General features: G+C 56.5%; 1 protein-coding gene across 6 annotated transcripts in view; it reads left to right on the forward strand.

Annotated features, from left to right (window-relative positions):
- PCBP3 (poly(rC) binding protein 3) overlaps nt 1-13,511 on the forward strand; it is a 269,833-nt gene that overhangs the window by 230,631 nt on the left and 25,691 nt on the right. For all 6 annotated transcript variants that reach the window (XM_057306866.1, XM_057306868.1, XM_057306867.1 and 3 more), the window contains 6 exons: nt 7,093-7,247; nt 9,377-9,400; nt 10,213-10,245; nt 10,567-10,683; nt 11,667-11,798; nt 12,677-12,805. In XM_057306866.1, the coding sequence (XP_057162849.1) occupies nt 7,093-7,247; nt 9,377-9,400; nt 10,213-10,245; nt 10,567-10,683; nt 11,667-11,798; nt 12,677-12,805 (590 nt within the window). The remainder of the gene's footprint in view (nt 1-7,092; nt 7,248-9,376; nt 9,401-10,212; nt 10,246-10,566; nt 10,684-11,666; nt 11,799-12,676; nt 12,806-13,511) is intronic.

Genomic DNA, 13,511 nt, shown 5'->3' on the forward strand with positions numbered 1-13,511 from the left:
GACTGGCTTCACAGGAGCTAAGGAGCAGAAAATCTGATTGTTAGCATGGACCTACCCAGTAGTCCCAACAGGCAGCGTGGCAGCGTGAGGACTCCATCTGCTCACCCGGTGTCCCTCCCAGCAGCCCCAGCGTTCTTCTCCCCCCCCGCCCAGTCCCAGACCCTGCCATGGTGCTGAGAGACCTGGCACTCTGCCACTGGCTTCGCAACTGTGAGCTGTCTGGGCGGGTCCCAGTCTCCCCCACAGTGCGTGTGGCAGTACTTTGAAGATAGCTGCAAATACGTGCTGTATGTGCTCCTCAGCCTCACGCGGGAAGAACATTTAAGCACCTGGAGACTTCACCCAGACATGGAGGAGGACATCTCCCGGTGCTCGCCTTCATCCCCCAGATTCCCTCCAGCCTGGCATTAGAGGGCAAGGATCTTTGAAAAGCGGGGAGCTCTTACAAGTGAATGCGCACACGAAGGCTGGTGATGCCCTGCCTGGGGGTGGGACCAGCTCCAACCAGGGCACCCGCTTTCTCTGGAAATGTTCCACGCAGGGCAGTGGGTCTCACGTGGCACTCGGGCCATATGACCTGGCACCTCGGACCTCAGCCCATGACCCACACCAGAACAGCCGGAGTCCTTCCTCAGGACATTGCGATGGGAACTGTCAGTTCCTGCCTGGTGGCAGGAGACACAAGACGTGTGTCAGGAGCCTTTGCTGTGGCCTCGTCCCCAGACTTTCTCTGCCGGAGTGAACGGAGCATGCTGAGGCCTCCAGTTCCCAGTTCTTGCTCCTGCAGCCCAGCCTTACCCCACACCTTCCCTTAAGGTTGGTTTCAGGCTTCCCGTCAGCAGTGCCAGATGACCTGCAGCTGTCCAGCAGACTGGCTGCACAAAGCAGTTGGAGATGGATTTCTGTCTCTCGTGTACTTGGAAACCAGGGGGTTTCAGATCTGGACTGTCGCATTACGGATCAAACGGAACTGCGTAGGGCCCTGTGTCTGCCCTTGCACCCCAGCTATGCGCCTGCACACAGGACAGAGGGAGTGGCCAGGCTGGAAGAGGTGGCCCTGTCTGCGGGCTCCTGGGAGGCAGCCTTCCGTCTCCTTGGTTCCCAGCTTGCTGACGGTGTGGCACAGGGAGACCAGGTCTGACGGAGGGCCGCTGAGCACCTGCTGTGTGAGCCGCAGAGAAAAAGCTCTTGCCAAGGTCAGCAGTGGCCTGTGCTCCCCCAGCTCGGTGTTCACCTCCTTGACCTAGACTCAGAAGTGACGATTGTATACCTGCGAGACGTGGATGTCGAAATCATTATCAAAACTGTAAACGGCATGTTTAAGAAGCTAAGGGTGGAGCATGTTAAATGGGGACAATGGAAGACATGACCAATACCCAGATTGAGTTTTTAGAGTGAACACGTATGTCTGAGGTGAAACGTGCACTGGGTGGGATGAGCCAGAGCATGGGAGCTGCAGAGCAGAAACAGAACCTATCAAGGTGAGATGCAGAGGCAAAAGGCGGGAGAAAGTGGACGGAGCATCAGTGAGCTTGCTCAACTAAGACAGCGAACATACATGCGTTCGGGGGCCCTGGGAGTGGGGGAGGGGCAAGGTGAGAAGTGTATTTGAGAAACGGTGGCCACGATTTTCAAATTCAGTGAAAACTCTAAGGCTGCCAATCCAAGAAGCTCAATGAGCACCAAGAGTCATGAGGCAACTGCAACAAGGCACAGGCTGAAGTAAGTTGTTCAAAGCCAGTGATTAGGAGGAAATCCTTTACATGTGCTGTGGAAAAGGACACATTACAGATGGTGAAAGGAAGTGAGAACAAACACAGCGGGCTTCTCCATGCCAACAGCGTGGGTGAGAGGTCAGGGGCAGCAGCGCGGGCGAGGGTTCGGGGGCCATGTCTCTCCGGGACCCAAAGAGAGCACTGCTGACCTGAAGTTCTGTGCCAGGTGAGACCCCTTCATCACTGAAGGTGAGACAGACCTTTCAGACCCACGGAAACAGAGACTGCATCACCAGCAGACTTGTACCACAACAATTATTTCAGGAAGTTCTTCAGGTAGAAGAAAAACAAGAGCAGGCAGAAAGCTACCTGCGCACGACGGGGTAAGCAGAAAGACATGTTTTCTTGTCATCTGTGTCCCTCCAGAAGATGACTGACTGTTCATGTCAGAAATAAGAATGTTGGTTTATAACCTAGGAGAACCAAAGTGCACCACAGCAACAGGGCAGAGGACAAGAGGGGAAACAGAGGCCCGGTTAGCATCCATGTCAGGTCCTCCCACACTGTGCTAAGTGACAGATCCCTCACACTGTGCTGTGATGAGACGAAGGTGTGCACAGAGCAACCCCTAAGATCACAAAAGGTCGTAACTAAGATCACAGCGGTCGTAACTAATGAGCAGACAAAGGAGGTAAAGTGGAAGCATCAAAGGTATGCAGTTCATCCAAAAGACGGCGGAGGAGAAAACGATAAAACGGGAACGAAGAACAGATGGTAAAGTAGAAAACAAGCAGTAGAACGATAGATGCAAACTGCACCATGTCCGCAGTCACTGTCAGGGTCGAAACATCCCCAATTAAAAGGCAGATTGTCGAATGAGATAAAAAGGCAAGGTTCAACCGTACGCTGCCTACAGGAACCTCACTTAAATATGAAGACACACATAGGTTCAAGATGAAAGATGGAAGGAGATACGCCACACTAACACCAATCAGAAAAAAGCTGGGTCACTACATTAATAACAAAGAAACTTCAGAGCTGATGCGGCCAGACATGAGGAATGTTTCACGACGACAAAGGAGTCCATCGGTCCATCAGCCGGAGGCAACAGCGCAGTGGTACGATGCTGATGACAGAGCTTGAAGTGTAAGGAGCAGGGCCCTCCTCGGCGCCCCCACGACCCGACAAGACCACAGAGGACTGGCAGTGGTACCATCTAGGTTGCGAGAAGACTCCTCCCCAACACAGGAGTGCACGTTTACCAGGACAGACCACAGTCTGTCTCAGCAGAGACAGCAGAGACTTGTGAAGCAAGTCTCAGGACATGGGACGTACCTGAGGTGTCACAAGATGCGTTTTCTAACCATCAGAGAGTTAACTACGGATCAACGGGAGAAAGACATCTAGAAAATCTCTTAAGTATTTGAAAATTCAGTAGCATACTTCACAATATCCCATGAATAAAAAAAACAAAGAGAAATTTGATGGTATTTTGAAATGAGTCAAAAAGAACACAAATATCAAAATTAGTAGGATGCAGCTAAAGCCCCATGTCAAGAGGAAGTTTATAGAACAAAACACCTTTATTAGGCAAGAAGTAAAAAACTAGAGAAGATGAATTAATTAACTCTGCATCTGTGTGTTGGGATTTGCTAATGACAGCAATGGGGGCCACAGAGGGGAGCTCTTGCAGTCCCAGGTGTGGGCCTGAAGCTGGAAAGCAGGAGTGCAGAGACAGATGGACGACTGGGTCAGAAGTGCTGTGGTCGCTCATGGCGGCTGTGGCTGGCCGTGGGAGTTGGGCGCAGGCCGTGTTCCAGCCAAGACACATCCGTGGACGGTACCGGCACAGGGCCCCCTGGGCAGGCTTCCTCTGACGAGTGCACCTCCCCGGCCCTGCAGGGGACCGTGCCTGTGTCTCCTCTCCCTCCCACTGGGTGAACTACAAATATATTAAGTTCCCAGCACTGCAGAGAACAGAAGGTGGGGTCCCTGCTGGCGCAAGAGATCTGCCTTCTGGGACACCAAGTGTAGGGAGGAGTGAGTCACAGAAAGAGATCTTTTCTGACCATTTCCCAACAGCTTGGTTTTGGGTGAGTGTGACCCCAAGTGCTGTCCCTGGACTCTGCTGCAGGGGTGGCCCCGAGGTAGGAGTAGGCCCAGGCACTCTCGGGGGCTGCCCCTGATGAGCAGGTGTCCCAGGGCCCAGCAGGACCGACAGAGGACGATGCCCTGTGTACCCAAGTTTGTGATCCTGGGGGGGCCACTTGCCCAGTGCCCCTCAGTGGCTGGCATAGGGTGGGTTCTTCAAGGTCAAGGGCGCTGAGTTGCCGGTGACCTTCACCACCACCCAGGGCTGCTCCTTGTCCCCAGCAGCCTACAGAGGGCACTGTGCCGCTTGCCCTCAGCTGCGTGATGAAGGCAGGCAGCGGCCTCCGTGGCAGCTCGCTGGCCTGTGTGACTGATGGCAGTCGACAGCCTGGACCCTGAAGCACCCTGGCGCTCGCTGACCCACTTTCTCAGCTGTGGCTGGAAACATTTACGTAACCACGGCCACAGGGCCCTGCTGTCCCCCACATAGGAGGGGATGTTTCTCATTAAACAGGAGGCCTGGCATCCCAGTGTAGCCAGCGCCCGATCTGCTCTGTTGGTGCTGGTACCTCAGTTTGCCGCCGGGTGTCTGTGCACAAGGAGCGCGGTGAATTTGGTGCCACACCAATCACTTGAGCTCCAGTGTCTCCTCTCCTGCCTGGGGTCTCTCTCTGGAGCACCGTCTTCCAGCCAGACCTGCCGACCTGTTCACGCGCCCTGCGCTGTCCTGCAGAGATGCGCCCAGGACAAGTGTTCTCTGCCGCGCTCTCCCCTGTGCAGCCACCAGCCGCATGGAGCTGTGTGTTCAGCACTCGGTGCAGCTGGCGAGTTTCTTACTTCAAATGTAAATAGGCACAAGTGGCCAGAGGCTCCCACGTTGGCCAGTGGAGACAGACCACATTAATAAGTATGGGTGGTCTTCAAAACTTGCCCTTGCTAGGTCTTAGAGCTTCATGCCAGAATCCTTGTTGTTCAAAAGCATCCTTGTCTTTTTTTTTTTTTTTAAAGATTTTATTTATTTATTCGACAGAGATAGAGACAGCCAGCGAGAGAGGGAACACAAGCAGGGGGAGTGGGAGAGGAAGAAGCAGGCTCACAGCAGAGGAGCCTGATGTGGGGCTCGATCCTATAACGCCGGGATCACGCCCTGAGCCGAAGGCAGACGCTTAACCGCTGTGCCACCCAGGCGCCCCGAAAAGCATCCTTGTCTTATCCATAATGAGGACTAATAGTTGGAGCTGTTGACGGTACCTGTGGATACGCTGTCACACGCACGTGTCTGTTCATGCAGAAATGTGTCAGCAGCTGTCATCTGTGCACACGCCCTCAACCACCAGCAGATAGTGAGAATGTGCTGTTTCTGTGCTTTGTTTTTGTATTTTCCTTGAAGCATATTTTTCAGCAGAAATATTTTGATGAGGAAAAAGAAATAGTTTTGTCCCCCAAAACCTATAAGGTTAAAGGAAAATCTTGCTTTTTAAACTTGTGGTCTCTCCTGTATATGGACGGAGCCTCCCTTACCTTTACAGGCCACATCGAAGGGCTGGTGTCCAGACCCCCAGACAGGGGACATGCCCAGGTTTCACTGTTCTTGAGGGACTTAGACCAAGCATGGGGTCATATGTGGGGAGTGCTAGCAGAGTTGGCCCCAGGCCTCGTCCTTCCTTCATGGCCCAAGGACCCTACCTACCTCTCAGATGTGCCCCTGGGCAGGTATGCACAGCTCCAGGAGGCCTGTGGCATTCTCTGTTCCACAGGGTCCACCTGGTTCCCCTCTTGGGAACCCCTGGGCCCCAGGTCATCTGGAATCTCCCCCAGTAGGCCTCCTTCCCTCTTTGTCCCCCAGGCAGCACCCTGCTGTCAGACCCTGTGACCACTGCCCTGTTACCTACCCACCCGCTCCAGGACTGGCCACCCTCTGCACCCGGGGGGGGGTCACTCATGCCCCGTGTCCCATCCCGCCCTCATTCCCCCTCCTCTCTGACCCTTGTGGATCCTGGCACCCAGCAACTTCCCCGCACCCTGAGACATCCCCATGCACCCAAGCTGGTGGCTCTCCAGCTCCCGTTTGCTGCCCTGACTGCTGGCACTCCTGGGAAGGCCACCCACACAGTCCACCCACTATGACCTGTGTTGCCTGCAGAGTGAAGCATCCCTTCCCAGGCCTGGAGTCAGGTCTGTTGCGCCCACAGGGCCTCCCGCATCTGGGCCTGGGCTTGCCTGAGATTCTGGCTTTGCAGCCCTCCCCCGTCTGTTCTGGAACCTCTCCTGGTCCTACCCTCTCCCCTTGCTGTGCCCTGAGCCCTGGCCCCACCTGACCTTCACTTCTAATCCTCACTGGTGCCTGTCTTGGAGGCCACCCTGTACACCGTGGTGGGGTGACCTGTCCCTCAGGATCCAGCCTGGAGGAGAACCTAGACCCTCCCCAGAAGGGGCTACAGCCAGGACAGTTTGGTCCCTCTTCCATGGGTCCGTCAGGTCTACTGTCTGTCATCGTGCTTGGCCTATAAGTCATAAAGTACAGCCTTAATTTTGTTTGGTGGGCCAAGTGCTAGACCCATTGTCTGCAGAAATTATACAATAAACATAGACCAGTGATACAGGTATGTAAGGCATCTTCTGGAAAGACTTTGTAAGGGGGGATGCTCAGCTATTTGGCAGTTAGTTAATAGACACTAGATCCACTGAAGAAATGGGGATTACCAGGGAATCTTAACTCTAAGCATGCCGGGGACATTAAAAAGACCTATAATGTCCTGCCTTTTTAAGGGCTAAGGGGTCATAGCCAGAGGGTAGAAAAGCACAGAACTAACATCAACTAACATGATAGTGGAACAGACACTAGCCACACGCAAGGACCCCTTGGCTCACTTGAGCCCTTTCCCTCTCCAGGTGAGAAAGCCATTCCTGTTTCCCTCCCTACAGAGGTAGAAGCTGAGGCCAGAGGGCTTGAACGACCTGCTTGGCATCACACAGTTAGTCTCTGCCGGGTTTTCCCCAAACCCATGCCTCCCACTGCCATGTGCCCCGAGCCCCAGTACGTCACACCAGGCGCATCCCAGGGCTACGCCTTCTTGCTGACTGGGCTGCCCTCCCAGGAGCTTTTGCCTCCCTGAGCCTTGGTGCCTCACCAGTAGCAAGAGTAAAGGCAGCACCCTCTTCCAACCTCCCCCCACACCAACCCACCCCCCAGAGGCCAAAGGTCCTTGCAGGCCAGGACACCCCCGACCTGTGTTGGCCATTGACAGTGTTCTCAGCTAGCAGCAGCTATGCCTTCCCTTTCCAGGTGACACCATCTGGGCCCCGTCTGTCCTTCCTCACGGCGCCCTCGGCACCTTGAGCCACTACGCCCAGCCGCATTTTGGGAGAAAGATGGAGTCGAAGGTCTCAGAAGGCGGCCTGAACGTGACCCTGACAATCCGTCTGCTGATGCATGGAAAGGTATGGAGCCCAAGGCCACTTTGTCAGACCAGCTGGGAGGCAAGGGAGGGCATGCCCATGCCGGCATCTCTGCTTTGTAAACCCTGAGCGTCTCAAGCTGACAAAGCAGCCCACTCCAAATTACATTTCTCCTGGAACCCTTAGTGACTGATTCCCACCTGATGCCCCGTCACCGAACACCTTAGTGTGTATTTCCTATGAACAAGGGCGCAGTGCCCCATCCACGTCAGGATACCAACACCAGGGTGTCCTAGCCACTCACCTTGGGCCCTGTTCAGGTCACCAGTCATCCCGTCCCGCCCTTCACAACAGGACATGCGTGGTTGGGGGGCGGGGAGCGGCCAGGCTTCCACATCCCAGACGTGTCTCTGGTGGTCTTCAGCCTGGAGGAACCTCCCTGCTCCCCCCTTTGCCCTTCACCTTTGAAAGTTCCTGCCCTTCCTCAAGGCGGCTTTTCCGATGTTTCCTCACCATGGGTGGGAGCGTCACAGGAGCTCTCCCATCAGGGCCCAGATTTCAGGGCTTCCCGTTACTGAGCCCTTGGTCCTTCGCCCAGGGTTCCTCTCCTGCTGCTGTGAGAGAGTGCTTCTGGGGGCCCACGGACACTGGGGAGAACCCCTTGTCGTCAGACCTTGGCATTCATTCATCCGCGCGTCCATGCCTGTCCTCATGGACTCAGTTGCTGTTTTATTCAGGCTACTCCCATTCTGTCATCACTCGTTTTGATGCTTGTATTGCCCTTGACTCGGCCACCGGCAGCCCCTCCAAGCTGGCTCCTGTGTCCTCATGACACGAGCTGTCATTCATCCAGTGCTATCTCGCTTTTTGGCACAAAACACTCTCGTGGCTCCCTTGTGCTCTCCCTGCCACGATCCTGGAATCAGCCATTTCTCCAAAGAACCCTGACTCTTGTGAGTGGGGGACATCTACACATATGTTTGTTGTATGCATGTGTATATACGATCACATGTGTGTATACACACGTGCATAAAATTTATTTCCATGTTTATAGACTGGACCCCATGAGTTCCTACCCCCCAATTCCAGCCCAGCCGCACAGGGTTCATCCCGACTCCTCCATCTGCCCTGTATTTGTGCCGTGAGAAACCCAACTTCTGGTTTCCTTGTGGTCTCCTGACCCGGGGCCAGCGGGGGCCCTGCGCTCAGTGCCTGCGGTGCCACTTCTCCCAGATTTGCAGGAGAAGCGCCCTCACCGGGGGTGCTGCAGGGCTCATACCCAGAGATCCCTTTCTGTGATGGAGAGACGGCGACCAGGCTTTGCTTCTCCCAAGTGTGAGTGGCATTTGCTCAAGGTCGTCAGAAGTTGGGAGTGCACCACTGAGGGCGGTCTGTGAGGTCTGGCCTTCAGCCTCACCTCCTGGGGCAGCAGCAGCCACAGGCACCAACACTGCCCCAGGAGGTGAGGCGCCGCGGCCACTGGAGGGCTCACTACCCCATGCCCAGCTGCCCTTTGCTGCACAGCGGCCCCGGCTGCACACGCCCTCCTCACCACCCAGCAGCTTTTAGGGCCTTCACCGGGAATGTTGTAATTGCTGAGGACTTCCCTATAATAAGGGAAATGAGTTTGATTTTGGAGGGTCCTTCTTGGGGCTAGAAGCGGGCTGGCTCATAGTGCCGTGTGGGTCTGAGCCAGGCAGGAGTGTGTGTCCAAACCGCCATGGGCTCCAGGCTTCAGAGCCGTGGTGGTGTGTTCAAGGGTGTCTTTGCATATTCTACTTTTTTAAAAAGTGAAAAAGCGGTAGCAGTGCTTGATTACCTGAACATCACAAAATTGGGGGAGAGTTTATGTTTTATCTGTTTCTTGCAGTGTTTCTTGAGGCCTTAAGAGCATAGGTGGTGCCTCCTGCCTTATTTGTAGAGAGCCGGCGGCTCCAGCTCTGTTCGTCTGTGTGTCTGTCAGAAGCAGGGCCTGGGACTCACAGAGGTCAGACGGGGACCCAGGAGCCCCCAGACTCAGGGCCTTTGCACAAGTGGCCTGACCATGCTCCCTCCTGACTGTCCTGATCCCCTGTCCTCGCTCCCAGCGCAGATGGATCTCACAGTATCTGTCACAGCCCGTCTCCCCTTCTGCTCCATGACATCATCTTTCTGTGATTCTTTTCCTACAGGAAGTTGGAAGCATCATCGGGAAGGTAACTACTGAGTGAACTCTGCCTCTGCTGGGGTCTCTGAGGAGGTGACAGGACCACCAGGCCTGCGCTGGGTGGCGGGCCACATAGGGATCCCACCACGCACCAAGGATTCCAGTGGAATCCTGTGGCCCTGCCCTGACAAGGCCCCAGCTGGTCACCAGGGCAGCCCTGCCCCCACTGCCCCACTGCCCTGTGGCCTGTCCTTCCCGGGTGTGAGGCTCCAGTGAGCATGATTCACTGGCATTCTCCAGAGCAGTCTCCCCTCTGGCCAGTGGTGGTGAGTTGCTCGTATCTCCCTTCCAAAGTAAGAGAAGCGTGCCTTGGGGACAGAGGGTGGATCTGGGAGTCGAAAGCCTGTGGCAGAAGCCGGGACAGGGCGCCACCTACCTGTGGCTGGCGTCCCACCGTCTCCAGGCCCCCTGGTGTCCAGGGGGCACCTCTGTGGTCCAAGTCCAGGTCTTCCCACAAGGGCCTTGGGGTGTGCCCCCCCCCCCCGGCCCGACCCGGCCCTGCTTTGCCCGTGACAAAGATGAGGGATGTGAGAGCCAGCGCAGAGCAGGAGCCGAGCAGGCCAGCACCCTGGCTGCCCCCTCTGCAGGGCCCCTCACCAGCCTGGGGGGGGTGGCTCAGGGAGCTGCGGCGTGTCAGGCTCTCATCCCCCCCCACCTTGAGCGCTGCCGCTCGCTGGCCTGGGGCACCTGGCACACGAGGCAGTGCTCCCAACCCCGCATGCTGCCACACCAAAACCTCTGCATGCCTGCGGCAGAAGCCCGGAGTGATGCCTCAGCCTGTTGTCTCAATCTTTGTTCCAGAAAGGAGAAACTGTGAAGAAGATGCGTGAAGAGGTGAGTTGGCCGGCCCTCAATGGCGTCCGTTTGTGGGCAGGCGGGAGGCCAGGAGTCCTGCTCTGTGGGAGCCCTTGCCGCAGCCACCTCCCAGCAGCAGCAGGCCCCTTCCCTCTGACCTGCACACCCCTGTGTCTGGGCGTCTGTTTTGGGGGACTGCGAGGGTGCAGTGTGGCAGCTGTCCGCACTCTGAAGGACAGCACTGGAGGGGGCCTCACTGCTTAGTGTGGAGGCTTGCCCGTGGCTGTCAGGACCTGGAGAACCCAGCCTGGTACTGCCCGAGGCTCTAACCCTGGCCCGGGTGTGCTCACCTCCTTCCAGAGTGGCGCAAGGATCAACATCTCTGAGGGGAACTGCCCGGAAAGAATCGTGACCATCACAGGCCCTACAGATGCCATCTTCAAGGCCTTTGCCATGATCGCCTACAAGTTTGAGGAGGTAAGATGCGCTCCCAGAGACCCTGTGTGCTGGGGGAGGGCATAGTCTCTGCTGGTCCTCCAGCCCCACATCCTCTGTGTCTGGACGTGGGCAAGCCTGGCCCACCAGGGCTGCCCTACTTGGCTGCGAGGACTTTTCTTCTCCCCTGTCACCTCCCTGCTGCCCAGGGGCTCCCCGGCCGCCAGCCACCTGGTCATGGCCAGCTGCTGTACTCGCATATTCGGGGAGCCAGCTCCGAGCATGAGCCCCAGCCGCCCCCCACGGTTCCTGCCCCGGCATGTGAGCTTGGCTACGGGCCGGACCTGGGCACGGTGGTGCTGGCCCGTAGAAACACGCAGGCACGTGTCTCTGGTACGTCTGTGTGCTCTATCAGCGACTTAGATCAAGGTTCTCCTGCGTTTCCAGTATCGTTCAAGTTGCCAAAGTTATTTAGAGATGTATTCAGTGTTTTTTTTTCAGAGGGTGATCAAGCTGGGGAATAAGTTTTTCTGTCAAAAATGTGCCACTCTGAGACTATGCCCTCCCCCAGCACACCCCTCCATGCCCCGCCAGGCCTTAAAGACAGAGGTCAGGGCCTGAGTCCAGGTGTCGTCTGCACCTGCACCCCCCTCCGTCCATGGACCTGCATGTCTGCATGTGCTTGGCATGTCGGGGTCCCCTTCCATCCGTCCAGCTGTCCTCTCATATTCTTCATGAGCTTGACTGGCCTTCAAGCTTCTATAATCCGCCAGCCTGTCCACTGTGTCCTTCCTCTGGACACTCAGCCATTTGCCACGCTGTGTTCACAAGCACCTCCGCCTGGGAGCATTCGAGTTCCCACACTTGTCCTCCCCCCCACCCCCACTGACTGTGGGCCTCTGGAGGCAGGGACCCTGGCCCGCCAGTCTTTGGAGCACATTCAGATGCTTTCTCACTGAGCCTGGCATTTGCAGTCACTGGTGTGTACACGACAGGCCCACACATGTGTCTTTCTCCCTCCCCAGGATATCATTAACTCTATGAGCAACAGCCCTGCCACCAGCAAGCCTCCGGTGACGCTGAGGCTGGTGGTCCCTGCCAGCCAGTGTGGGTCCCTTATCGGCAAAGGCGGCTCCAAGATCAAGGAGATCAGGGAGGTAACAGAACCTTCTCTGGCTGCTGGTGCCCCACCACTGGGTGGGTAAGGGCCACCCCTGGGAAGCTCAAGCTGCGTCTGGGGAGCCCCAGTGCTGCAGACCCTGGCAGCGTACACCTTATGGTAGGGGAGAACCATCCAAAAAGCAAAGGGTGGGCTGTGGGAGCCCCTGGAATGTGCACAGACCCCCTCATAGTGTCATGCAGAGGTGCCGGGCAGCTGCACCCCAACCAGGCACAGGCAGGGCCTTCCTATAACAGGGTAGGGGAGACAGCACCTGCCACCCAGTCATGTGGCTCTAGGCTGTGGAAGCTGTGGTCTTTGCCCCCAGGCAGGTGCCTCCAGGGACCACCAGGCCTGAGCCGACTCAGCAGGGCTGGGCAAGGTGCAGACTTTATGTTCATGTTCCTTTACTCAAAGAAAGCCTGAATCCTTCCCTCTCCCAGAAGGAGGGCGGCTTCTCTGTCATGATTCCATCAAGGAAAGACAGCCACGGAGTTTAGTCCCCTCTAGAATCCATCTTTCTTTATGACCTACAACTCCACAGGGGAGATAAAGTTCCATGTACTGGAAAAAAGTGACTCCATTTCTGTCTCCATCTCTGCAAATGCCACTTGCAGGTTAAGACGCCTCTTGTCCAGCGTCATTGTCTCTGTGCCAGGCCGTGCTGGGCAGCGGCGGGCTGAGGCGGACCAGCCCTGCCACGGGCCCCCAGGGAACAAGCAGAGGGCTGAGGTGCCAGGCGGGCATGGTGCCGTTGGGGTTGGTGTCCGTGCACTGCACCCTTGACATGATGCCCTCCCGAGCACCCAGGCCACCGCCACCACCACCAGCAGCCCCCTCCCCTGCCATTCCCCTTCCAATGTCTTGTTTCTGCAGTCCACAGGTGCCCAGGTCCAGGTGGCCGGGGACATGCTGCCCAACTCCACAGAGCGGGCAGTGACCATCTCGGGGACCCCCGACGCCATCATCCAGTGCGTCAAGCAGATCTGTGTGGTCATGCTGGAGGTACAGTCTGGGCATCCAGGGCTCACCGCCAGCCTACCCCTCATGCCACACCAGCCATGGCTTCTTCATGTTGGCTGTGGCACATGGCTGGGGCCCTGAGAATTCACACCGTCAAGGCTGTATGGGGGACAGGCTTCAGGAGCGTGACCCGAGACTGCACCCAGGCCCAAGGCGACCTGAGTGAAAGCCCTGCGGGTGCCGTGGGAGGGGCAGCTGCTGGTGCCTGCCCCCTCGGGCATGTCCATCATCTCGTCTGGGGGGCCAGGGAAAGGGATGTGTCAGGAGGCAATTGGATGAGAAGTCATTAGTCTGCAGTGGGAGAGGCATCCAGTAAAGGGTCGGGCCTTACCCACGGTGCAAGTCTGCGCTGGACACGCTGCCTGCTGTGGGCCAGATCCTGCTGCCCTGGGCCCATGGAGGAAGTGGAGGCAGGAGGCCTGTCCTCACCACGCCTGCCGGCATCAGAGCCCCATCAAGGCACAAAGGAGGAAAAGCACACGAGAATGCCCAAACTGTAAAGACAGAGAGGAATAAACAAAATGGTTAAAACCAAAGGAGAAGCGAAGATACAGCTGAGCAAGACAAAAGCCTCTCAAAATTTTTTGGGGAAAAAACCCTGAGATTTAAATTTCAACTAATACCCCAAATACAGCAAGATTCACTAAAGCTCTCACAGTCGCTGGTCTTCAAGCTACAGTGAAGGACT

The sequence above is a fragment of the Ursus arctos genome, unplaced genomic scaffold (assembly GCF_023065955.2).
Source record: "Ursus arctos isolate Adak ecotype North America unplaced genomic scaffold, UrsArc2.0 scaffold_4, whole genome shotgun sequence".
Classification (NCBI taxonomy): Eukaryota; Metazoa; Chordata; class Mammalia; order Carnivora; family Ursidae; genus Ursus; species Ursus arctos.